At 38.0% G+C, this 27,178-nt stretch overlaps 2 protein-coding genes across 4 annotated transcripts in view; one reads left to right on the forward strand and one right to left on the reverse strand.

The window, feature by feature from the left end:
* ZNF18 (zinc finger protein 18) overlaps window positions 1–20,293 on the forward strand; it is a 38,480-nt gene extending 18,187 nt beyond the window's left edge. For all 3 annotated transcript variants that reach the window (XM_072645066.1, XM_072645067.1, XM_072645068.1), the window contains exons 5-7: window positions 10,617–10,701; window positions 11,155–11,262; window positions 13,544–20,293. In XM_072645066.1, the coding sequence (XP_072501167.1) occupies window positions 10,617–10,701; window positions 11,155–11,262; window positions 13,544–14,337 (987 nt within the window). In that variant the 3' untranslated portion in view covers window positions 14,338–20,293. The remainder of the gene's footprint in view (window positions 1–10,616; window positions 10,702–11,154; window positions 11,263–13,543) is intronic.
* Window positions 15,675–27,178, reverse strand: part of DNAH9 (dynein axonemal heavy chain 9) — a 459,447-nt gene continuing 447,943 nt past the window's right edge. Inside the window, exons 68-69 of the mRNA XM_072645065.1 lie at window positions 22,625–23,014; window positions 15,675–16,101 (exon numbers count right to left, since the gene is read on the reverse strand). Coding sequence (XP_072501166.1) covers window positions 15,874–16,101; window positions 22,625–23,014 — 618 coding nt within the window. The 3' untranslated portion in view covers window positions 15,675–15,873. The remainder of the gene's footprint in view (window positions 16,102–22,624; window positions 23,015–27,178) is intronic.

Genomic DNA, 27,178 nt, shown 5'->3' on the forward strand with positions numbered 1-27,178 from the left:
ATGTAAATATATTTCCATATTAGTCATGTTGTGAAAGAAGAAATAGAACAAAAGAGAAAAACCATGAAAAACAAACAAACATAAAAATACCTGAAAATATTTGCTGATCTATGCTGTGGCTAAGAGTCTTTCGCTAGCTTGTCTGGACACTTTCTGCACTGGGCTGTGCTCCATTTTTGCCCAAGTGAGGCAGACCTTTCCTGAAGTCCTTTTAATTTATCTTAAGCTGGAAAATTGTTTCACTCCATCATTTTGTAGGTTCGATTGCTCCAGACTCTGTTTAGAAGACTTGATTTAATGTTTCTGAGGGAAACTGGGGGGAGCTCCAGCAACTTCTGGCTTTTCTCCACCATCTTGGTTCTGCTTCCTAATTCTACTTTTAAGGTGTTATTTTCTTCAGATTTTTTTTTTTGTGCCTCTTTTACTAAGGTGTTAACTTTCTTTTCATAATTTTCTTGTATCACCCTCATTTCTTTTCCCTATTTTCCTCTATCTCTTTTTTTCCCCAGCTCTTCTAGGAATTCTTATTAGGCTTGTGTTCAATCTGCATTTTTTTCCCCTTTGATTCTTTGCTTGTTGCTGCTTTCACAACATTGTCTTTTTTTGAGTTTGTGTCTTGATCTTTCCTGTCACAATAATAACTTTTTTTTTGGTCAGGTTCATTTTTGTTGTTATTTGCTCATTTTTCTGTTCCATTTCTAGGTTTTGAACTTTATATAAAAATTGGACTCTGCTCACCTGGGGTTGAGCAGGCACTTTCCCAGTTTTTAGTGTTGCTGTTTTCAGAGCTAGTTCTGGGAATTGCAAGTTTTTGGTGCTTTCAAGGTAGTACTGTCTTGGAAGAGCTGTGGTTACTGCTCCCTTGAGCTGTACTCTGGTGTTTAACTTGCAAACCCTAGGGATTCTCTTTTGTCTGCAGTCACTGCTTCACTGCAACTGCAGCCATTCTTTACTCTCTTGGAATTGTGACCTGGAACTATGTGTGGGCAATGTAGTTTCCAAAGAGTGCCCAGTCCTGTGCCTAGTGCCAGTTCAGGGTCCCCTGTAATCTCTTTCTGACTTGTCCAATCCTTGCTGTCTCTGGGCTTAAATTCCTGAAGCTGCTGCTGCTGTTTTTGTAGCTATCTTCAAGGCCCACTGCTAGTACTGCTGTAACATGCACTCCAAGCCAGCCCCCATACCCTAGTGTCATGAACTTTTGCTTCTGACTTTAAGCTGGAAAAATGTTTCATTGGCTGTGCTTCTCCAATATTTGATTTGACATGTTATTTTAAAGCTGTTTGGAGGAGAATGTTAGAAGCATTCAACTGGGTTGCTCCCTGTGTCAACTTGACTTTGCCTCATCTTTAGTTCTTTTTTTTTAAATTAATTAGTTTATTTTCATGTTCTACAATCACTACCATATAACTTAGATTTTTTTCCCCTCCTTCCCCCTCCCTCCCCGAGACTGCATACAGTTTTATATAGGTTGTATACATACATTCCTATTAAATATATTTTCACCATAGTCATGTTGCATAGAAGAATTAAAATGAATGGGAGAAATCATATAACAAACCAAAATGTAATACTAAAGAAAATGATCTGCTACATTCTGCGATTGAATTCCATAGCTCTTTCTCTGGAGGTAGAAGGCATTTTGCCTTAAAAGACCACTGGGAATTTTTTAAGTCCTTGCATTGCAATGAAGTTCTAAGTCTACCAGAAAAAATCCTCACACTGTATTGTTACTGTGTACAAAGTTCTCCTGGTTCAACTCCTTTTTGCTCAGCATCAGATCATATAAGTCTTTCCAGTCTTCTCTGAAGTCTTCCTGTTCATCATTTCTTATAGCACAATAGTATTCCATTACTTTCATATACCATAATTTATTCAGCCATTCCCCAATTGATTGATTGAAATCCCCTTGATTTCCAGTTTTTGGCTGCTATAAACATTTTTGTACATGTGGAACCCTTTCCCATTTTTATGATCTCTTGGGGATATAGTCCTAGAAGTAGTATTGTTGGGTCAAAGGGTATGCACATTTTTGTAGCCCTTTGGGCATAGTTCCAAATTGCTCTCCAGAATGTTTGGATCAGCGCACAGCTCCACCAACATTGAATTAGTGTTCCAACTCTCCCACATCTTCTCCAACATTTATCATCTTCCTGTTTTGTCATGTTAGCCAATCTGATAGGTGTGATGTGGTATCTCAGAGTTGTCTTGATTTTCCTGTCTCTAATCAATAGTGATTTAGAGCATTTTTTCATATGACTATAGATAGCTTTAATTTCTTCCTCTGAAAACGGCCTGTTCATATCCTTTGACCATTTATCAATTGGGGAATGACTTTTATTCTTGTAAATTTGTCTCAGTTCTCTATATATTTTAGAAATGAGGCCTTTATCACAGACACTAGTTGCAAAAATTCTTTCCCAGTTTTCTGCTTCCTTCCTAATCTTGGTTGCATTGGGTTTGTTTGTGCAAAAACTTTTCAACTTAATGTAATCAAAATTATCCATTTTGCACTTCATAATGCTTTCTATCTCTCGTTTAGTCAAAAATTCTTCCCTTCTCCATAAATCTGATAAATTCCTTCCTTCACTAATTTGTTTATAGTATTAATCTTTATACCTAGATCATGTACCAGTTTGGACTTTATTCTTGTTTATGGTGTCAGGCATTGGTCTATACCTAATTTCTGCCACATTGTTATCCAGTTTTCCCAGCAATTTTTATCGAACAGTGAGTTCTTATCCCAGAAGCTCGGGTCCTTGGGTTTATCAAACAGTAGATTGCTGTATTCGTTGACTACTGTGTCTTGAGCACCTGGCCTATTTCACTGGTCTACCCTTCTGTTTCTTAGCCAGTACCAAGTGGTTTTGATAATTGCTGGTTTGCAATAAAATTTGAGATCTAGTAGAGCTAGGCATCTTTAGTTCTTGATACAGGCTTTGTGCCAGGGCCACACTTTACCCCATATTGTACTTTTCCCTTGGTGTCTGCACTGACCTGGGGCAGCTAGGTGATACAGTGGATAGAGCACCAGTGCAGGAGTGAGGCGTACCTGAGTTCAAATCTCACCTCAGACACTTGGCACTCACTAGGTGTGTGACCATGGGTAAGTCACTTAACCCCATGTGCCTCATCCTGGGTCATCTCCAGTCATCCTGATGAATATCTGATCACTGGATTCAGATGGCTCTGGAGGACAATTGAGGTTGGTGACCTGCATAGCCCTCCCTCACTCAAAACAAAGTCAAGTGCAAGTCATTATTTCTCTGATGGCATGGTCTTCTTCGGCAATGAAGGATGAACAGTGCACTGAGCTGTTTCTTTTTTCTCTGACTTAAATTGCCTCCCTCCTAATTTTCCTGCCCCAACTACACCCTCTGACCCCACCTTGAACTTTGAGGATCTTCAGGACCCTCTGTGGCATCTCAGGACAACAGTGTATTGGAATTCAGAGCTTTTTTGGCATGGGGTGGCCTGGTCTGAGTTCTGCTGCACTCTTTTGGTTGGTGATTATTTTTTTGGGTGTCTTCCAATGACTCACCTTGGGGCTTTCCAGGGAGACCTTCTGTTTTTGCTCCTTTTGGATATAGTAACTTGCAAGTTACATGTATCTTTGGCTCATTTGTGTTTGCAATGAGATACTAAGTTTGTTTACTTGCACTAGCATCCCTTTCCTTTTTCCTACCTTCTTTTGGTTGACTTACTAGTTTCTTACTAGAAAGTAACTTACTAGTTTCTCCCTGAGTTACTTTATGATTAATGATTCAATCTGGTATGAATTTTGGGATTTTGATGGAGTATGTATATGTGAACTAGGTGGTCTACTTTCATTTAGACAGCTATCTTAAATAAAATTCTCAGTGGCCTTGACACTATCAGTTATCCTTTTCTCCCACATTTTCTCTCCTTCCTTGCACTGTGAGATACTTTTCTTTCATTTCTTGTTCTACCTCTCTGAAAAATTCTTTCTCCGTCTTCTTTAGTGGATCATAATTTTATTTTTGCACACTAAGTATGGATATCTACTTTATCTCTGTGCTGGTTTCTCTACATTATAGCTTGGTGATCTTATCAGCACCCATGGGTTGAGTGGGTTCAGTTGCCTCCATGCAGATGATGCTCTTATTTATACATTCATCATTCTTCTGTGAGATTAATCACATCATCAGCTGTGTGTTGAACATCTCCACTTGATTGGTTCATAGACATCGCAAACTAATATCATAAATACTGCTCATTTTGTTTCTCTTACAACCTGTCACTTCAAACCTTTTTATGTTGGGGTCACCGTCATTCTTACGATTAACTAACTTCACCACTTTGGAGTCATTCTCAAATTTACTGCTCCTCATTTCCTCCCTTACATGTTGATTCAGGTGCCAGATTTTGGCAATATTATTTCCCATAAAATCTGTTCACATGGCTACTACTCTTATTAACTCTTGCCTAGAGTATTCTGCCATACTCCCAATTGGATTCCTTCCTTCCACTCTCTGTCCTCTCCAGTCCCTTTTTTGTAGCTACCAAATTGGTTCCTTTAAAACACAAGTCTGACCACATTATGTACCTGCTTAGGAATCTTTTGTAGTTTCTTTATGCCTCTAGAATAAATTATGAATTCATTAGTCTGGCCTTTCAAAAGCCATCCGCAGTCTGACAATTCACAATTTTCACATTACTCTCCTTCATATCCTCTCCATTCTAGTCAAATTGCTCTATTACTTATTCCCCATATGCTGTATTCCATCTCTCATTTCATTACCTTTGTAAGGGTTGTTTGCTATGTTGTAGTACACATTTTCCTGTTGATTTTTATAATGTAGAGAAACTAGCACAGAGATAAAGTAGATCATACTTAGTGTGCAAAAATAAAATAGGATGTAAACTCTTTGAGGGCAAAAACTGTTTTGTTTTACTCTTTGTATCCCTGGCTAGATGATGCTGGAAGATAGAATTCCAGATAGAATACTGGACCTGGAATCAGGGAGACATGAGTTCAAATCCTGTCTTTCACAAATACTAGATGTGTGATCTGAGCAAGGCACTTAAACTCTGTTTATCTCAGTTTCCTCATCTTTAAAATAGGATAATAATAACACCTACCTTCCAGGATGATTGTGAGGATAATATTAGAGTGTTTAGCACAGTGCTTGGCACACAGTAATTTTATTTTTATAATAATAGAGTTATTATAGATTGACTAAATTCAGTTCGAAATCTTTGAACTTAAAGCTTAGGCAAAAGTACAAAAGAATTCTACTTAGGGAATACAACATAGTATTGTTGTTTTTATTATTATTACTATTATGTAATATATGTTGATTTGATTACATTGGAAAAAAAAATACTTCAACTAAAACATTTACAAAGCTCCATGGTGGCAGTGTAGCATAATTGAAAAATGCATTAAATTTAGAGTAAAAGGACTGGGGCTCAAAATTCCAACTTTTCTCTTTGTTATTTTTGACTATGGTCAAGTCACCTCTTGGCCATATTTCCCTTGAGGTAATTTGACTAGGTCAGGAGTTCTTAACATCTTTTGTACTATTGTCCCCTTTGGCAGTCTGGTGAAGCCTATGAATGTTTTCTCAGAATATTTTTTAAAAGCATTTAAGGATACATATCCACACATATATACGTACATGTGTGTATAAATATATACACATATGGGATTACAAAGGCAATGAATTATATTGAAATGGTTATAAATATATTTTCAAAAAGTTTGTAGATCCTAGATTAAGAATGTCTCAGTTGGATGGTCTCCAAGGTCCTTTTTCTGCTCTAAATTTTATGGTCCAGTGATAGCACTGCCAAGTTCTGGTGAAGATACAAGGTGTGGATAAGATGTAAACTTCCTTTATGAAATACAAAACATTGGTACATATTAGGATCCTTTTGTACTGTGGTACATCAGATAATGAGATAGATAAATTCCATAGTGAGATTTATTTTTCAGAGGTAGAATTAACCTATAGGGAAGTATTCCAGCAATTTATAGAAGAAATTGGTAAAAACTCCATTTATACCTCAGACTTACATAATGTGTATGGTGCGAATACTAACTCCACACATGCAGGTTATGTTTCCTCTGCGCTTTGGCCAAAAGCTTCCTCATTATGTAGCTCATCTGGAAGAAACTTTATATTCATCCTAAGATGAAGCATATACAATCTGTAACCAACCCACACTTGAAACCTTCCCAGGAATCAACCCAGGCTGATCAGGCCTACAAAGAGGGCCCACAGGCATAGCCTTCAAGACCTTTGGGTTCAGCCTATTTTGAAAAACATGTGGTAAATGACTTTAAGTTATAATGTCCTAAAAAACCCACAAGGTGGAGCTATTTCCACATTTGTCTTCAAATACAGACTCTTCTCCAGAGCAAGGTATTAGATATTTCCTCAGTTGAAGGTGAAGAAAAGGCAATTTTGTCCCAATTTTGTTTCTGATTTTCTTTAAGAGATTAGATTGAAACATACTCTGTTATCTGCCACTTCTTTTTGGAGTTTAGTTTCACATTTTATGTGCTTTCTTATTTTTCTCTTTCCCAATGCATTCCAATCTCATAATACCCTTGTGTTCCTGAATTTCCCTGCAGTTAATAGACAGGATGCTATATGAAACTTGAACAGTATACTCTTTCATCCAGTACTTTTAGAGCGGAAGGGAGGGGACCAAGTAATAATGTATAGTTTTCCTGAAGTGAAAAGTGATGTGACATCAATACCGTCTGCCACCTTCAGTTCTCAGCCTTGTGAGTGGGAAGCTGGTGGTATGAAGGGAATGGAAGAGGTAACTCCTCTTCATTCATACCACTGACAGATTTATAGAATCTTGGAGTTGCCACAGGTCATGTGTTTAATTACAGATAGTTCTCACTTTACATACGTAGACTGTTCTACAGACCTCAGGGTGATTTTATGTGGCAAATTTCCCTGCAGACACAGGGAAGCAGGGGAGGAAGGGATTCAGGAAGGTGACTGTGTGTTGGTGGAGGGAGGAGGCCAGCACATTGTTCATGGACAAGTGGGGTTTGGGAACAGAGTAGTGAGAGCTGGAGGAGGAACATGCAGGGGCTGAGCCAGCCACATAGGGGTATGGCTGGAACTGAGAAGAACACCGAGGGCTAGATGTAGTTACAGGTAGGAGAGGACAGGTGACATACAGGGTTTGGGGACAGGCAAGACCTACCCAAGTACAGATGGATAAAAGATAGATATGTGGGGGCCATACATGCAATCACATAGGTGGAACAGGGCACTGGAGGTCTCGAGCCAAGTCCTGGATTTGGTGGTGGTGATGTAACAGTAAACACCCCTGACATACACAGCCAGGGGCCTGCTATCGCAGGTTCTTTGATCTGCTTTTCTTAAAGGAAAGGCAACTTTTGAGGGGTTAGCATTATCTCCTTTAATCAAGCACATATATCATTCACTTAGTTCAGGATATCAACAGACAGCGCTTCCAAACGGTCTGACATAAGCAGTACATATATCACAAATCAACAGACAGGTCTAGCTATCTGACCATAGTTGCCAGAGAGGGAAGCACCAACATCTGAGTTTTCAAAGTGGGGGCTCCTTAGAGACTTCCCAGAGTCTCATCTGTCACACAAAGTTTCTTCCAAAAACTAAGCCCCAAAGTAAAACCTCACCCTCAGAGTATTTATACCTTTTTTAGAGCCAGAGGGCATCCCAACCCTTGAGAACCAGTGCCTCATTAACTACAAATCTTCCCTAATCAAACTCCCCTTAATGGGCAGGGAAGATCTTTAATCATATTAACAATACAAATACATATACTGTTTCTAGTTAAAGAAAGAAACTTTCCTTTCTGCACTTTTACTCCTAGTAAAGACTCTTGGTTGATAAAGGCAAGATTCAATCAGAGGCATTTGATTGTCTAAAATACAAACAACAAAACACTCTACTTTGCTTGCCTTTATAGATGGCTGCTTCTCTGCTTGTCTGTTCTTGCTTTCACCTTTTTTTTTTTAAAGGTTTTTCTTTTGGTAAGGGAGTGGGAGACTGTAGAGAGAGAACACAGTAGTATACACTAAGTAAATATAGGTGTTTTTTGAGGAGGTGGATTTCTTTCAGAATTCTTTATGTGAAGTCCCATGTGTGAAATGCATATTTACATAAAATGAGAATTACCTGTATCAATTATATTCAGGTGACTGATGAAATATGAGGCACGGTTCTCGGCTTTAGAAAGTGGGGAGAAGGGAGAAGCTATGGAAGGTTTGAGGATGGGTGAAAAGTTTTAGAAAAGGAGCTGTGGTGAATGAGATAGTGAATTGATTTATAGGTGTAAAAGGATTGTCTTGCTGCAGTCAGAGCCCAGTTGAGATTATATAACAGATTTCTAATGGACTCAGTCAACATAATTTTGTGATGTTTCTCCAGCTTCATTCAGCACTTTAGTAGGAGCAAAGGCAGCAAATGGTGGGAGCAATCTAAGGCTGCACTTTGGTAGGGCTACATCTTTAAAAGGATAAAAAGGCAAGGAACTTAAGAGAAAATGACAGTGTACAGTTGAATTGGTTCATCAAGGGGTCAGATTGGGGAAAAAGAGGAGAAGATGGGTAGTGCAGGGAAAGTGCCTGGGAAAGAACTGATGAGTAGAGGGAGGTCATAGTGAGGGTGAAGAAAAGTTTGGAGTTGCAAGGCAGAAGGCAAGGTATGATGACAACAGATTATGACATGATAAAGGAATTTCAGAGTTCATGTACATGGATGTAGAAAACTTGTGGGTGATTACAAGATTACCATCTCTTACGTAGCTGTGGTGGGATAGAAGAAGTAGTCATAGGAAATGAGTAATTTGAAGAACTGAAAGGTTAGCATGTTTGCAGGACTATTAGTATATATGTTGAAGTCCTCTAATATGAGGGCAGGAATTGGGGAGAAGAGAAAGAGGCAGGCACCAAGTTCATTGATGAAGAGAATGAATATCCTGTTTCTTGGTAGACAACAGCCACCAGAAAATAGATTGGTTGTTACATATGAATTGAGTGAGAGGTTACTTAGGTTACTTAGAAGGAGAATCTGGAGGTGGTGGTGGAGAATGAGAAGTATTCTAACTCCCTCACTTTGACTAGTGCATGGGAAGTGGGGGGTGGGCGCAGTGTACAAATGAAAGTGCAACGTATCCTGGAAAAGGTAGTGAAGGAACCTGTTATCTTCAGCAGAGAGTGAGGTCTTAATGAGTGCAAGAAGGTAGAGTTAGATTGGAGAAGGTTTAAGATGAAATTCAGTTTATTACCAATGCAGCAGGCATTTCAGAGATTGCAATAGAATTGTTGGGTAGCTTTAGAGTGAGAGGTAGGGGACAGGCTTTTGGGTTGAACTGAACCCCATGAAGAACATGAGGATAAAGGAGAGGGAGAACTGGGGAGTTCAGAGTCACTGACTTGGGCTTGGTGTAAGTGAATGTAAATATGTTAATAGTTGGGGAATGAGTTCAAGTAGGTTATCTTGTCTACAGGGATAGAGCCTTGGGTGGAGTTGCCCCAGGGCATCAAGCCCCCAATATTTGGGGGTAGGGAGGTAGTGTGGAAGGTGCCAGGGCTTGTGCCAGGGCTCTAGGTAGTTTGAGAGGGTGTGTGTCTGTAGTGTCATGGGTAAAGGGTGAATGACTGAGTTGCTTGTGTCTCCTCTCATGTAGTTTCTGAGAGGTTGCCTTCTTGCTGAGGAGTTTGAGATTTCAGCCTGAGAAGGAGCCCTAGCTAGATAAAATAAGTCATTTTTATAATGCTCACATATAATTTCTTCCAAAAGAGTTGTTTGTGAGAGTACAAGAAATCAAACCCATTTTAGAGATTCTAAGTAATTAGTCTTGAATAAGGACGGTGAAACAGCTGGTTAAGTGTTGGAGTTAAGAGACTTGTATTTGGTCCAATGTACTTTGCATTGTCATATTACCTTCAGTCAGACTCTCATTGTCTTTGAGTTAGATAATGGCTATTACCTAGAATCTGGAGATCTCATATTGCTAAGAAAAATTCTTCTGGGAAGCCCACAAACTTCCCACTATTGAGAAGCAGAAATGATTTGAAATAAACTCAGCAATATTTAGCATGGAGTGTGTAGCTTGCCTCTCCCCATGGAGAGGTTTGTCTCTTTCAAGTACAATATCCACTCTATACTCAAATGTTGAGTTTCTGCTCTTCCAAAGCCAGTAATTTTTTGAGAGATCAGGAAGTCAGAAAGAATGTAATAGAGAAGCAATAGGTTTTCCAGGGATTCATTGTCTACAGTGGAAAATAAAGTCCTAAGTAGATGAAAATTTAAAAAATAAATTTGAAAAGTAGACCCAAAACTTCCTAGTAGGAACTAGTCATAGACAGATATAACATTTTCCTCATCGTTTTAGGTATTGGATCAGAGGCAAGGTTTGTAGGTCTTTGTAGTGAAATACATGGTGCACCTGGAGTTAGAAGGATTAGGTTTGAATCATGGCTCTTACCCTAATTGTGTGACTGTGAGTAAAAAGCACGCAGAGCTGAGAATATTTTTAAAATATTAAGGCATTATAAAAATGTGAGCTACTCTTTAGAAACTATTTAAAAAAAAAACAACCTTTTTTTTCCCTTCATACATGTTTGTTTCTAGGAGCAGTGGCAGTGCCTGAATCACACTCAGAAAGAGCTTTACTGGGATGCCATGCTGGAAGATTATGGGAAAGTGGTTTCATTAGGTAAAAATTTGTAACAGCACAATTCTGGAGGTGGGATTGTCCTAATTGGGGCAAATGGTCAAAAAAATATCATGTGACTTGCTGTAAAGTGAGCAAAGTAGATAGGAATAAGCAACACTGTGCCCTCTTAGAGTTATTATGGGTCCAATTTGAAACTGTTTAGATGGAGTATCACTTGGAAGCCCAGCCATCTGGAACAGTTATGGTGGATCCTAGGTGCTGAGGTAATAACTAAGTGGCAGACAGAAATAGTAAATGAGGACTAAGGCTGATTAATCATTGTGTAGCCTTCTTGATTGTGTCTGAATCTGCTTAACTTCTCATTGGTCCTATTTCTTGCACTGGGTACCAAACAGAATAGGTCTCTCCTCTAAAAATCCTTCAAATATTTGAAGACAATGATTGTTTCTCCCTTACTCCACCTAAATTCATCTCTATCCTTCCTTGTCTCAGGAATTCCCATTTCTAAATCAAACCCAACTAACCTGGTAGATGGAAGGGAAGAACCTGATGAATCACATTCTCACGCAAATGAAGTGATACCAAGAATTATTTGCATAGGTGAGTGATACTTCCCTCCTTCCCTAGCCATTTTTGTCTCTCCTTGCCTTAAGGTTAAGAGAAGAATTAGATTTTTTGTTTTTCTTATTTTGGTTTATAGGTAACAGTCTGTCTTGGAAATGTATTTTTTAAATCTTTTAGCCCTAGGGAAATCCTTGCCTCCAGGCCCAGAAACTGCTGTTTCACGTGAGTTACTCTTTGTTTTGAATGATCAGAAGGTATAAAATACTTTTTTTTAACATCATATCCGATACTGTTCTGGTGTTTTTGGTTTTGTTTTTTCCAGTAGGACGAACACAGTGATTACTTAGCTAATAAAAACAGGCAAAATTCCATTACAGTGGTTTCTATTATGACTTTTTATTCCTGGCATGACAATCCATGGTATTTGTTGAGGTCTAGGGGTGTCAGGAACCCTGAAATTCAAGCTTTCTTTGAGTCAGAGACAAGGTTTATTAAAACACTGGTTGAGGTGAGTGAGATTTTAATATTCTGAGTGTTTGTGACCCTTGTATTGTCTAGTGGGCCAGATTTAATCTGAGTGATTTAATGGGAGGCAAACTAGACTTTATACACAAGAAAGACTTGGGGAAGATCTAAATGTGACCAAGGAGTGACCAATAGCTTTGGGGCCCACTGAGAGGTGACAGGAAAGATGGAATCCAGGCTGGGAAGTGGCCTGGGGCCATCCAGACAATGTAAGGGCTGGGCTAGGTTAGGGATAACTGAGAATTGGAGGTTTAGGTGCTGTGCTCTTCCTTTGTTCTCAAGAGGACCATGATATCAGGATGATGACATGACTTGCAGTTGACTTTCATTTAAGTGATGGTGGACTGCGCAAGGTCACCAGCCTCATGCTCTTCTCCAGAGGCATCTGGGTCCAGTAGCCTGATATTCATCAGGATGATTGGAGACGGCCCAGGAAAAGTGAGATATAACCATTCACCTCACCTCTCCTGTAGTGTTCTAAATAGGGGAAGTTACACTACTATGGCCCAAAACTGCCTTTTTTCCTTTGAGTTTACCGGGTAAATTTATTGCTTAAAGACCAAGCTTTAAGCCCAATTCACTTTGGAGCTCATAGATTAGACAACAGGTCCCCTCCCACCTAGCACAGAATGAATGTAAATACTAAATAGTAACTATTTCTCCTTTACCCAGGAACCTTGAGGGTCTTCCCCTTCCAGTTTGATTTTTTTTTTTTTAATTAAAAGGGGCAATCCCTTGAGTAACTACTTAAAGAGGTCTATTCATTGAATGGGTGTATCACTCAAAGTGAGAATCTGATAAGAACTTTGCTTAAAAGGTCAGAGTCCCACATTACATCCTGGGCCATCTCCAGTCATCCAGTCAGGCCACTGGACCCAGATGCCTCTGGAGGAGAAAGTGAGGCTGGTGATCCTGCACAGCCCTCCCTCCCTCAAATCAAAGTCAACTGCAAGTCATGTCATCATCTTGATGTCTTGATCCTCTTTGAGAACAAATGACAAACACAACCTGTAAGTGAGTAGCAGCTCCTCCCCTCCCCTCCCGTCCCCTCCCTTCCTCTCCTCTTTCAAATCTATTTTTCTGTGGGCCTGTGTACATTTTTCAGGAGAAAGGTGGGAAAAAACAAACTTGGGAGACCATTCTGATTTAATATAGAAGCATAAAATAATACAAAGGGTAAAATTTAGCGAATACATGTCATCATAATGAAATAACAAGAGAATAATTAGCATAGTATCAAAATTAGCATAGCTATCAAAATCCAGCTTCAGATGGAAATATCTACTCAGACTTCCTCTTACGCTACCACATACATACATGCACACAATATTGGCCTGAATATAGGCCACGTTTTTCCTCTAAAATGTGGCTGGTATTAAACCTCGGTGTTGCCTATTTTTATTTTTTGCCCATTTTCTTATTTTTATTAAATACTTCTCCCTTGTTTTCAGAATAATATGTATTGGTTCACCCCTGAATGCCTGAGAAGAAAAGACTCTTTGAATCTAATTGAGCTCAACTTCTTCTGAAAGCTGAATCCATACATATTTGTTGCAGAGTAAACACAGTGGTAAATTTAATATATAGTCATTCCATAAGAAGCAGGAGAAAGGTCATATGCTTTGGTGAAACTAGTATTTGGTGAATAATTATGTATATGTCTTTACCTTCTGCCTTTTGACTTAATACTGAAATCACCTACAACTTTCTTTATGATAGCCCTGATTCTGCTTGGAAAATCAGGTTTATAATGTTTATTGAAGGATCTATGTTGTTATCTTTTTTCTTCCAGGAGACAGGAGGGAGAATGACAAAGAGAATCTTCACTTGGAAAATACAAGGGACCAGGAATCTCAAAAGATCTCTTGCCAGAAATGGCAAGCTTCAGAAAAGGCACCTTCACAGACTTCCTTGAATGAATTCCTTGAGGATGATCCAAGAAACTCTGGAGTAAGAAAAGATTTTATTATTCATGAGAATTCTCAGGATAGAGTAAAGGCAGGGAAAAGCCTTACTCTAGAAAGGAGTTTAGGGAAACCCCTAGGTCAACATTTGTCTAGTTCAGTGGAACAAGATTTCTCATGGAGAGAGGAAAAGAAAGAGGTCTGTCAGAAAGACCAGCCACGAACCCTTGCAGGACAAAAGTATAATGTTACAGATATATGTATGGATTGTGGGAAAAGCTTTGCTTGGAAGTCTCATCTCATCATCCACCAAAGAATTCACACTGGAGAGAGACACTATCAATGTTCTACCTGTGGAAAAAGCTTCAGTCGGAGCTCAGACCTTAGAAAACATCAAAGAATCCACACAGGGGAGAAACCCTATAAATGTGATTATTGTGGCAAAGGTTTTAGTGATTTCTCAGGATTACGCCATCATCGAAGAACCCATACAGGAGAAAAACCATACAAATGTTCTATCTGTGGGAAAAGTTTTATTCAGAGGTCAAACTTTAAGAGACATCAGAGAGTTCACACAGGAGAGAAACCTTTTAAATGCTCTTGCTGTGGGAAATGCTTCAGCTGGAGCTCAAGTCTTGATAAACATCAAAAATCCCACATAGGAGAAAAGTCTTTTAAATAACTTAAGAGATACTAGGTATCAGTAGAGAAATCCCATTTCCAGTCAATTAAAAAAAATTCCTTAGCACAGAGAAATACTTCAGAAGGAATTATGCCCATTAATGGATATTTTTATTCTTGAAAATCATTTCCTTCTGATTGGATTAAAGGGGAGGGGCTAGAATCAATTTTGTCAGCCTAAACATGAATAATGTGGTTCAAGACTGGGTGTCAGGCTTTGACTAGATTACATTTTCCATTGTGGGTAAAAGATCATGGGCCTCATCCCTCAACTCATTTCCCTGTATTGCTTCTTGCATTCAGTTGAATCTGTTAAGTCACACAATTAACCAAGATCATTTTTATGTGGGTTTAGCTACAACCTTATAACCTCATTCTTTCTCTCATTTCTCTGAGATGGCAAGAATGGTGGTGGCATCCAGAAAGCCATCTTCAGGTACATAGGTGAACCTACAAATTTACCATGTGGAGTTTAAAGTGGTTAAAGGGTGTCTAATGTTCTGCCTTACCAAGGCAAAGGTTGGAAAAGTTAAAGAGATGCAGGGCTCAGGAATTCTCTATATTCAAGTGGGAGTGGATCCTTCAGTTTAAGGAAAAAATTCTCCATGAATGGAGAATGAGGTAAAGAACTAGGCAGGAGATAGTGGGGAGGGAAAAGAGCAAGTAAATATAGTCAGTTCAGCAGAATTCATAGAAGATTTAAAATACTCTTTAAATAGTTTTTTCATAGGGAAGTAGGAAGGGAAAATTTTTTTTCCCCTCCTCCTTTAAGTAGTAAATCCATAAGGAAAACTCCTTTTTTTTTACAGGCTGGTCTCCCTCTCAAAAGACAATTTTTTCTTCTTATATTCCAGTTTAATTGTGAGCATAGAGATCAATTATTTTACTTCCCCTGTATCCCCTGTAGCACCAAGGACAGTGCTTGTTTAATAAACACTCATTGTTGGTCTCTTTTTGTCTCACTGTATTCAGTTATATCAGTGCTAGTCTCAAAGTTTGGGGAAGATAATCATTTAAGAAGTTAGTAAATTTCATCGTGTTTAAATCATGCTTTCCCTTCCATCCACCCCTTTGGTGAATTTGAGGAGTTCCTTGGGGATTCCAGAATACTAACAGGGTAGGTAAAGGGCATGAATTATCATTATTTGCAGTGAAAAGGACAGTTAATTTGCTTCTAAGTTTATTCTCATTACCCACCTCAGAAATTTCTAAGGAGTTCAGGGAGTAGAGAGTAAAATGAGAGTAATGGTACTCTAGGGACAAAGCTTTGAGTATTAAGTGTGGGTGAATAAATGGTCTGAAGCCTTATTCTTCTGACCTTTAGGGGTATCTCTCTGATACCAGGACAGCCTCAGCCAGGGAAACACTTTCACTTTTGCAACTGAAGCCACAGATTCAATCCTTAGATCCATTTAAACACCTGTTTCCCTTTCTCATCTTAGCCTATGGCCAAAGCAAGCTGTACAGTCAGCATAGTCTATTCCCTTAGGAAATTTCCAGAACAGGCGTCATTGCCTTCAAGAGCTTCTGGCAGAAACTAAACCTGCAAAAGCAAGGCCACACCAGCTAATACCCATTTGGATGCAGCTTCTTTAGTTTTCAGACCAAATGTCCAAACATAAGTGGGTCCCCTCTGACGTGTCTTGTATACTGGACAGGGATAGGTACTTCGGTTATCTTGCTTGTCCACCGGGACAGCTCTGATGAATATCACAGGCATGGGAGGAGTCAGATCCTTCAGCCTCGCCTCTGTAATGATTCCTGCCTGGGAAGAGGAAAGCATAAGGATAGCCATGAAACTACTCCATTCCAATATCTTCCAGAGCCACCAAGGAAAAGATTGTGAGAAGGTATAAGTATCTGTCCTGAGGTCATCCTATCTATCAGTTTAATCTCCCCAACATCTATCCATTCCTTTATTCCTACTGTTGCTACTCAAATACTGGCCCTTGTTACTTTTCCACTAGACCAGGGGTCCTCAGTCTATGGCCTTTAGGCCAAATGTGGCTTACCACTTGTTTTTGTATGGACTGGGAACTAAGAATGTTGGTTTTGTTTTACATTTTTAATACAGTTTAAGTAGTTTGCTGATTTCTGTCCTAGACTGTTGCAATAATGTAATATCCTCCTGCCTCGATTTTCTATTCCTTCTAATTCATCCTACCTAGTTTTTAATATATGTATCTAGCAGAATTATTTAAATGTCCTATTAATTAGCATATGAATTTGGAACTCTACCTGCCACAGTTTAGACCCATGCTACCTTCCCAGCCTTATTTCATACTATTCCTCTCCATGGACTCTATATACTAACCAAACCAGACTACTTACCATACCCTGAATGTTCCTATCTCCAAGTCTTAGCTCATCATATTTCAAATTTTCCTCTTCCCTAACCTTGTGCCTTCCTTCCACATAAATTCTTATTTATCCTTTACAGTCTTTGATCTTAAATGTAACTTCCCCAATGAGATTTTTCCATAACTTTCCAGTAAGTGTTTACTTTTCTCATTAGAGACCTCATGTAAGCAATTTGTAATGTATTAACAATGTAATAATTTGTCTTATTCCATGGCTAGATTCTAAGGGGAGATATACTGTCTTATCTAAATTTAGTATTTCACCTAATGAATAGAAAAGTGTTCTGCACATATTTAGGTGCTTGATATTTGTTGAATTTTTTTTTAAAAGGTGGGAACACTCCTCACCTTTTTCTTTCTGGGTCCATTATGGAGCTATTATGCATGAATTTACCTATGTATTGGAAAAAAACCTACACCATTTAGCCTATACCAGGAGAAAAAAAATCATTTTTATTAGACCAGTGTCACAGTTTCAGATTTGAAAGGCAATCTAATCCAACCTACACTAGAAAATGAGTCCCTTTTACAACAAACTAAAAACCTCCAGTCATTTTGAGGTATTCTCGTTTTAAGAAAGTTTTTTTCCTTACATCAAGCCTAAATGTGTTTCTTTGCAACTTCTATCCATTACTCCTGGTTCTGCTGCCTGCGGCCAAAGTGAACAAGTCTAATCCCTTTCCCACACAGTTGTGAAGTACTTATAAGAGGGCTGATCCTCCATCTCTTGATCCATCTCATTTTCAGGCTAAACCTTCCTAGTTCTTTCAGTCCTTGCTCAGGAGAGTCACACAGCTAGACAGTCAGTCTCTTTTGGTTTGGTGAACCAAACTGCATATTTTTCATGCTTCTCCATGTGAATGGTTTTAAAAATATTGCCAAGGTTCTTAGAGAACCTTTTGTGCAGAGCAGCAGATGAGGTCAGTGTTTTAAGGAAGCACTGTAATGTGACTTTAAAGATTCTTATGCTGGATTGTAGCTCATTTATTTTCAACCTATAACTATTTCCTCCAGTTATGAAGGGAAAGGGGCCTTTGAGCAAAGCAAATCCTCTGAGAAGTTGATAAGGGAGGGCGAGTGAGGCAAAGCCTAAGTGAAATATTCATCATAATGAAGATGGACCAAACAGTGATCCCATTTCTTCTGAAATGAGAGGGAGAGTAGAACTAGGACTCTGGTGAATAACTTCCTGTAGTGAGGAAAGCATTCAACAGCATATTGTTACTAGAAAGAAAAGCATATATTAATAGCATTTCTGTAGTCTTTAGAGAATGGAGCACCATATTTGGTCTGAGCAAAGTATGCTACATGAGTAAGGGAAAATGGCACTTAAAAGTATTGGGAATAGTGGGTGAATCTGATATTAAGGGAATATACAATTTTAAAACCACTTGGATTGTTTTTCAAGCATCTCAAAGAGGGAAAGATTCTGCCTTCCTCAATGGGAAAGATCATGGATAGTTTTCCAAAAGTTGATTAAGAAGACATCAACTACTGACCTATGTTCCTACTTTATCATCTTTATTAGATCTTTAAGAATGGTTTAGGGTATCTTTGATGAAAATAGAAGGAAACAGTAAGCTTTCATAGACTATAGTAGAACACATCTTCATAGTCACACTATTAGTTAAAAGATGGAATAAAAGATACTTCTGATTAGAAAATAGTTCGATGCAACAAAAAGGCCTTTCAACAAAGTGGGCCTGATGTTGTTCAGTCATTGAATTATGTCTGACTCTGTAAGACCTTGTTGATTATACTGTCCATGGTGTTTTCTTGGCAAAGATACTGGAATAGTTTGTCATTTTTTTCTCCAGTGGATTAAGGCAAATGGGTTAAATAACTTACCCCTAGGCCACACAGATGGTGAAGCCTAGTGCATTTAGCTACCTGGCTGCCTAGGCCCTATGTATATGTTAAATTGTGCAGGATTCCTTGACAGATGCAATCACAAGGATGATTTTTGTTTAATGATTTGTATCAAATAGGCACAAAACATGCTTAGCATAGGTGGTTGCTTATTTCATGAAGGATATTCTGCATAAAGTCCAAGTGGAAGATTGATTTCCTATAGATGGTAAAGTTAAGTGTCTCTCTTGCTGTTTTTGGACAACTTTGTTTTGATTGCACCAAGTCCTGGGATATTATAGGGCCTTTTCAGTGAGATTCATGGCTCACGATGAGCTGATCACATAGGAAAAAGCAAATGAATGAAAAGTTACATTGCCAAGATGGTGATATACATTTGAATGGACAGCCTCTCAAATTAGTCCCATTACTAGATGTCTTAGGAACTGAAAATAAATATGCCAGTTCTACCCAAAATAGTATGGTTAGAGGAGTGGACCAGATTAAATATTGAAATGCTTTCAGTGAATCCAAGCTGCTCACTGATGCAAGAAGTCCACCAATATTATCCTACTCACACTATGGCTGCATAGTGTGGAATATGGATTTTCCAAGAGTTCTTTTTAGATCCTCTGCCATTTTCAGTGGAAAAAATGCATGGTGATTGGATTATATGTAGGCTATGTAACATTTTATCAGTGATCCCTTATGTTTAAGAAAAGATATAAAAGATATAAAAAAAGATGAGTTAGATATATGGTGATAAAGATTATAGTACCTACAAGATATTGATATCCATGATATCAATGACATTACCCAGAAGAAGACCTTTAACATAGTGGGTAGATCCTCTGGAAAATTTATTGAATGATCTGGCTAAAAATTTCACAGAATGAGAGGGCAGATGGGGTAGTGATTTGTACTGGTTGATGTAGTTCCCTGTTGAAATAGCATATCTGATTCCATCCTCTTTTCCTGGGTCTACTTAATCCTCATCCATTTCTGCTTGGTCCATTCACTGTACCCCAGTTGTGATCAAGCTCTCCATAGCATCCAACCTTTCCTTAAACATTCCTTTCTCCTCCTTGAGACAAAAGAAACCTGACTTCCTGTGCTGACAGTTTCCCCCCACTGAAACTCTGTCCAATGGAAATTATTCCTCTCATTGTTTCTAACGCATCTGGTAATGAGTACTTTCCCTGCTTTAGACCTTTGCTTTAATATTTTCAACCAACTTCTGATTCCCACAACTATTTATAACACCTTTAACATGTTTTTCATTATATTCAAGATAGAACGTATAAGGGAAAGAACACAACATTTGGTGATGGAGAATGTGTGTTTGAATGTTGATTCTGTCATTCATTACCTGGGCAAATCACAGTCTGGGACACAATTTCTTTACCTATAAAGTGAACAGATTGGACTAGATGATCTTTAGGTCTAATTCCTTATAGCCTAAAACAAGAAGCCTACATAACCTCAATGGGATATAGCTCCCCCTTTTAATTAGGATCTGATTGCAAAGATCACTGTCCTTAAATTTATGTTCCTATGGCCTCTTTTCTCCATTATGGATTCAACTGGAAAGGCATGATCAGCTTCAATGCTTTCTACAATCCTATTGTGTTCTCCTTGAGTATCTGTAGCCCCCATAATAGTGATTGTCTCTTGGACTGTGTTATAATGTTTTTTTATGAAATAAAAATATGCATTTTGATTTGGCTTACTCCAGCCACAGTTAAAATTCGTTTGGGTAAGATTTTGTTGTTTTTGAGTTGTGTCTGACTTTTTATGACCTTGTGGACTATAACATGCTATGGGGTTTTCATGGGAAAGATGCTGGAGTGGTTTGCCATTTCCTTCTCCAGTTGATTAAGATAAATCAAAGTTAAGTGATTTACCCAGGTCACAAAGCTATTAGGTATCTGAGATTGAATCTGAATTCAGGTCTTCCTGACTCCAGGCCCAGTGCTCTATCCACTGAGCCACCTAGCTCCCTCTATAAGATTTCATTGTACTTCTGTTCAAATAAAACCAGTTTCTCTGTAAACTGGCCTTTCAAAGAAGATAACATCAAACAATTAAAAACTTGGTTAATTTCAAATATGTTTTATTTAACTTTTATAGTAAACTGAATTTTCCCCAGGATTATTTATTGTAGGGCAGTTGGATTCTTTTAGTTTTATTCTATAGTCTGGAGTTCTCTATCTTTATTCAGTCTCCCATCTGCAAGAAACAAACCACCTCTTTTTTTTCTTCCTGCCCAAATTTGCATTTTCCTCTTTTTCTCCTCCAGAGGCTAGCAGTGTGCCATACATATAGATGTTGTGTGAATTTCAGTTACTTTGGGAGGTAACCAGTTGGGAAACTAGGCAGCAATACCACTGAAAGGTTACCTGAAGTGTTCCAGACATGCCATTAATTTATAAGATCCCTTACCAGCATCAAGGTACTAAGTTTGACTTCAGAGGATTCTTTCTCCACAGCTTCATCAATTAGGGTGCCTTCTGCTCATTTACAACTTTTTTCCCCATCAGTGCCATCCTTGATTTTCATTTTAACAAAAATTCACATATTTTAAAATATTATGGGCAAGTCTGGAGGATTAATTTATTCCAAGCCCTGTGCTTACCTTGTTGAGAGGTGTCATAGTATCATAATACTGGTTAATAGATGGTAATCTTACTTCTCAGATCTTTGTAACTCCTTCCTTAGGAATTTCCTTATGACTCTAGCAGCTTATGGCCTCTATTCAGTTAAAATTTCTAAGATAGAATGCCTTCTCAACAGATGGGGTCCAGTACACAATCTTAGAACTTTAGAGCCTTGTTATAAAAGTATGGTAGCAGAAACTTAGAGGTTTAATAGAAGGGAAAACCAGGCTTGCTAAGTCAAGGCTTTATTAGGTTCCTACTGTGTACTTGGCACCTTGCTAAGCACTAAAGATACATATAAAGGAAGGAAAAAAAAACAACCAATGCTCTCAAGTAACTCACAGTCTAATGGGGGAGACAATAAAACAACTATGTAAAAACAAGATTATAGCATGTCCCAAGTTTCTTACTTTAACTTTAACTTTTGGGTCATCCTGTGTATAAGATAAATTGGGGATAATCACAGAAGACACTAAGATTAAGGAGGATTGGAAAAGGCTTCTTATAGAAGGTGGGATTTTTTTTTTAGGCAGACCTGAAAGAAGCCAGGAGGTGAAGATGGGGAGGAAGAGAGTTCCAGGTATGGTAAATAAATACCTAGAGGAAAGGAAGATGTAGGACTGGAAAGTCTTGTAAGAAGTAAGTAGATTGGAAGGAGCCATAATGTGAAGAGCTTTAAAACAGAATATTATATTTGATACTCAAAATCAAAGGAAGCTCTTTGGAGTTTACTGAGTAGGGGCATGACATGGTCACGTCTGTGCTTCAGGAAAATCAGTTTGACAGCTGAATGGGGAGAGACTTAAGACAAGGAAACCAGTGAGCAGGTTATTTCAGTAGTCCAATTGTGGGGTGATGAGAGGACCTGCATCAGGGTGGTGGCCATCAGAGGAGAAGGTATATATAAGATGCATGAAAGGCAGAACTCACAGGACTTAAGTGAAATAACTTTTCCAAGGTCATGTAGTTAGAAAGTCACAGAATCACAATTTGGTCCCAGGCATTCTGGCTCCTCATCTCTTAGTGACTTTCCCTACTCCAATAGAACTATCCTTTGCACAACTATTAAAAACAGATCAACATGTTGGCCATATCTCACAATCTCAGTTTATACTCATACCCTTTCCCTGCTCCTAACATTACTTCCCCAAGAAACTTCTGGTATTTTTTCCAAATGTATAGAGCAGCACAAAATGTAATGTGGACTGTCCTAAAGTCTAGAACTATCTACCTTCAATCATAGTGGTGGATCTTGTTTGAAAAGGTACTGCTATATAGTCTTGTCTGACATATAAGAAAGTTAAGATTGGCAAGTTAGAGTGATCTGTTGTGAATATTTCTGATTATTTTGCTGCACTTGAAGACATCTTAATCTCAAATGCCTGTCATAAATAGCATTTTGATTAAAGTCCCTAATTATTACCTGTGTATCCCAGCAGGCTCCTTCCATGAAGAGACCATGGATGTAGGCCCCTTCCCGAGGTGGGCTGCTGAAATCTTCTCGGCTTTTCTTAGTCACTTCACACTGCAGGGCCATTTTATCCAGTGGCCACTCATTCTTATGAGCCATAGACTGCATGATGGCTGTCAAGAATGACTGGGGATTAAAAAAGCCTGCTAACCAGACAGCAGAGGGCAGTGTAAAGTCTCCCACCCATCTCTCCAGTTCTTTGATTCGGTTGAGCAGATCCACAAACCAACTTGCCAGGCCTGATGTTGATGGGTATGCCTTCCTGGCCCATGACTCTGGTACAGTATCCAGGTACAGAGCACTCTGTAAGCTCTCCATGTTGCTGGTCATGGTCAGCTCACCCTAAGGATAACAGAGCCAGAAAATAGAGACAATGAGAAAGCATAGACAGGACAGTGATCCTACTACTATAGGATATCTTTGTCTTGGTTCTCAAAGACGTGTCATTTGCCATCACTTTGGATTTTTGTGGTATGCCTTCTACAGATTAATTCCCTAATGTCTGCAACTATAGTAGTTGACACCAGGTGAATGGTGATACCTGAAATGGTGCATAGACTTCTCATTCACTGATGAGATTAGTGTACATAGATCTACGTATAGTTTATGGTTAAAAATTTTTAAAAGCCGTTAAAATAAATTATCTAAATATATAGGCTCTAAGGTTTATAAAATGCTTTTCTCGCAACAACCATGAGGTAGATAGCATGAATATTTTAATTTCCATCTGAAAGATAACCTACCACAATGTCTGATACATAGACACTTAAAAATGCCTTTTGATTGATTAATAAGGGAAACAGTCTCAGAAAGGTGAGAAGACTTGATCACATTTCTAGGAAAGGGTAGAGCCTTTTATTCCAAATGCAGCACTCTTTCCTAACACCATGCTATCTAAAATACTTGGATCATTAATAGCATTCTGACTCAGTTTACTTTCTTTTTGCATTAATTTAAGCATTCTCACTTCAGTATCAAAGGCTCAATTCAGACTTACAAATAATTCTTTTTCTGCACTCAAGAAGTAAAATGCCCCCAATTAAGGGCAACAACAATAATGAAACAGAATAGAATCTGGGAAACAAAGATATATTAGAAATTCTGGTACTTTTAAACAATAATCAATATAAAAAACCAAAGGTTAATGGAATATAAGGAGTCTTTAACACTGATTTAAACAAAACAAAACAAACCACCCTATACTATAGAATCTTGAGAAGGAAATAAATTACAGGAGAGACAGAACTGGATAAGAACAAAGTAGAAAATTTCTTGTTTGTCCTTTGTTCTCAGATAGGTCCATGACATCAGGGAGGTGTTGCCATGACATGCAAGTGAATTGGATTTAAGTGAGGGAGGGCTATTTATTGAACAACTAGAAATTAGGAGACAGGAAATCAAACACAATATAAATAGAAGTTGGATCAAATGTGAAACAGAAACTCTGTGTACCATTGAAAAAATGAATGATGAATGGTTAGGTCAAGGGAAGTGACTGAACATTTAGTGTGACAGAAAGAGTGTTTTTGAAAAATTGGAAAGGCTTGTGTAAGCTTCATTATTGGCTTACATGTTTGACTGTGGTACATGAATTAATTGCAGATCACTCCACCAGCTTTCTCTCTGATGCAAGCCTGATTCTTTCTTTCTTTACAGAAGGCATCATGTTTGTAATCAAAACATGAGAATGCCAGTAGCCTCTTAAAATATAGACTAATTACATGTTTATGTACTTTATACAAAACAAATTATCTCTATTGCTCAAAAATGCATAAACACACAAACACGCAATACACAAGTATAAGGGGTATTCTGGGATTCAAAAGATTAGCTATCAATTAAGTGATTATTTAACAACCCACCTGAAAGAACCATAACATTTGCACAGCCTTCATTGATTAAAACAAAGCCTTTGACTCAGTCTTACATTCATGGTTTAGTTAAATCATTTTCTACAAATATGCAAAATAGACCCAAGCACAGTGACAACACTAGAGTATTTAATGTATGCATGGAAACTGTCTCTATTTGAAAGATAACACCACCACAATAATATTAAGAACAATGTAAATAAAGAGTGGCAACTTCCAGACAGACAGTTTAAGGTTGATATGATTCTTGTTCAGTTGTTTTCAGTCATATTTGACTCTTTATGACCTGATTTGAGGTTTTCTTGGCAAGGATACCAGAGGATACACTTCCTTCTCTAGCTCATTTTGAAGGTGAGAAAACTAAGGCAAATAGGGTTAAAGACTTGCATAGTAAGAGTCTGAATCTAGATTTGAATTCAACAGGATGAGTCTTCCTGAATGTAGGCCCAGCATTTTATTGTGCCACCTAGCTGCCCATGTTGTTCACTTGTTTCAGTCATGTATGACTTTTTGTGACCCCATTTAAGGCTTTCTTGGCAAAGATATGGTTCTTCCCAGCCTTAAATTCATTATCATCACTGTACAGAAATGCAGAAGTAAGTGTGGCTTTTGAGTGAGAGGGGATAATACCAAAATATCAAAATCTTTTGATATAAATGAAAAACATACATTAAATAGTTACTTGTTTATCCTGTGGAAGCTTCCCATATCAAAATATTATTTGGATTCAGTAAATATAAAATTCTCAAAGGACACTAAAGAAGACTGGGCCGAAGATTGAGTTTCTCAGATTCCAGAGGTCAAAATGAAACATTGGCTGAAGGCAATACTTAACAAATACTTTGGATTTTTGCTGGCAACACATATCCAGCATAAGGCTATCCAGGAGAAAGCTGGTAATGGTTATGTTAAGAATTGTACTGGAAGAGGTGGAATCAAGGTGATGGAGAAATTTTAATTGGAAGTGAATCATTTTTTTAACCCAACGTAGCTTACTTAGGGAGACAGAGACATCTGCAGACTCTGGGGTGGGAGCTGGTCAGGAGTGCAACAGCAGGAAGCTTTCTAACTCCCAGAGATGGTAAGACAGGACACCAAGGCAGGAAGCATTGGAGCAGAAAGAGATCCCAAGGGACCCCTGAATTAGCACTGTGAGTGGGAGGAGGTGGAATCTGATAGCATATAAATTCTTAAAGGAAAGGTTAATTGAGATATAGAAGGAAATACTAAAAATATAATAGTGGTTAACTGCAATTTATACCCCTCAGACTTAACCATAAAATAAACAAGAAAGGAGTTACAGACCTCAATGAAATTTTAGGAGAATTAGATATGGTAGATCTCTGGAGAATACTGACTGGGAATAGGAAGGAGTATGCATATTTTTTAGTTATGCATGGCACATTAAAAAAAAAGATCATGTAACTTCAAAAAGAAATGTAAAAAAGCAGAAATATTAAATGCATCTTTTTTCTGATGATAATGCAACAAAATTACTTTCAATAAAAGGGTCTTTGGAGCATACGTTAAAAACTAATCTGAAACTAAATAACTTAATCCTAAAGAATGAGTGGATCAAAGAACAAATCATAGAAATAATAACTTCATTAAAATAATTACAATGAGACAACATACCAGAGTTTTTTCATTTGGCCAAACAGTATTTAGGGGGAAATTTATATCTTTAAACACTCATATTAATGAAAGAAAGAGCAGATCTAAAAATTGGACATGCAACCAAAAAAAAACAAACCTAAACCTAGAAAAGCAACAAATTAAAACCCTCCAATTAAACATCAAAATAGAAATCCTGAAAATTAAAGAACAGGTTAACAAAACTGAAAGTTTATAAAACTAATAAATAAAATTAGGAGCTATTTCTTTTTTAAAAAGATAAACCATTTTGCAAATTTGATTTAAAAAAGAAAATCAAATTATCAACATCAAAAATGAAAAAGGTGAATTTACAACCAATGAAGATGAAATAAAAGCAATTATTTGTAGCTATTCTATGACACAAATGTGTCACAGATACTAAAACTAATGAGATTCAAAACAGAAAGAAAACTATACATCAATTTCCCAAATGAATATTGTTGCAAAATTTTTAAATAAAATAGAAGCAAAGACATTATAGCAATACATCACACAAAGATCCTATACTGTAACCAAGTTACCACATAGTAATCAGTGTAGGAAAATCTTATTGCAGTGTTTGAACCTAGCCCAGATTAATTTCATACTTAACTCAGGACCTAGGTTATGCTGACCAGAAGCCCAGTGAGATCTGAAGAGTGATCCAGGGAATGTGAAGAGTTTTCTCCCAGTATACATCTCAAGCATCTCAGGTGTCTTGTTTGCAAACTGCACCTGTGCTGGCCAGTCAGCTACTGTTTCTTTGTTCCTTTTTTTTGAATCCTATATAATGTGTAACTTATGGACACTCAGGGGGAAGTGAGCCAACCTTCTTTTTTTTCTCCCCTCTGCTGGATGAGTTAATAAACTTTGAAATCATCGCAATTTAGGAATCTTTTTTCTCAGCTAAGAAACTGGTGGGGTCTTTGATGGTCAATCCAAAAGGTAGGATTTATCCTAGACAAGATGAGTGTACAGAGGTACAGTGAGAACCCAGTGA

This window comes from Notamacropus eugenii, chromosome 2 (assembly GCF_028372415.1).
Source record: "Notamacropus eugenii isolate mMacEug1 chromosome 2, mMacEug1.pri_v2, whole genome shotgun sequence".
In the NCBI taxonomy this organism is placed as follows: Eukaryota; Metazoa; Chordata; class Mammalia; order Diprotodontia; family Macropodidae; genus Notamacropus; species Notamacropus eugenii.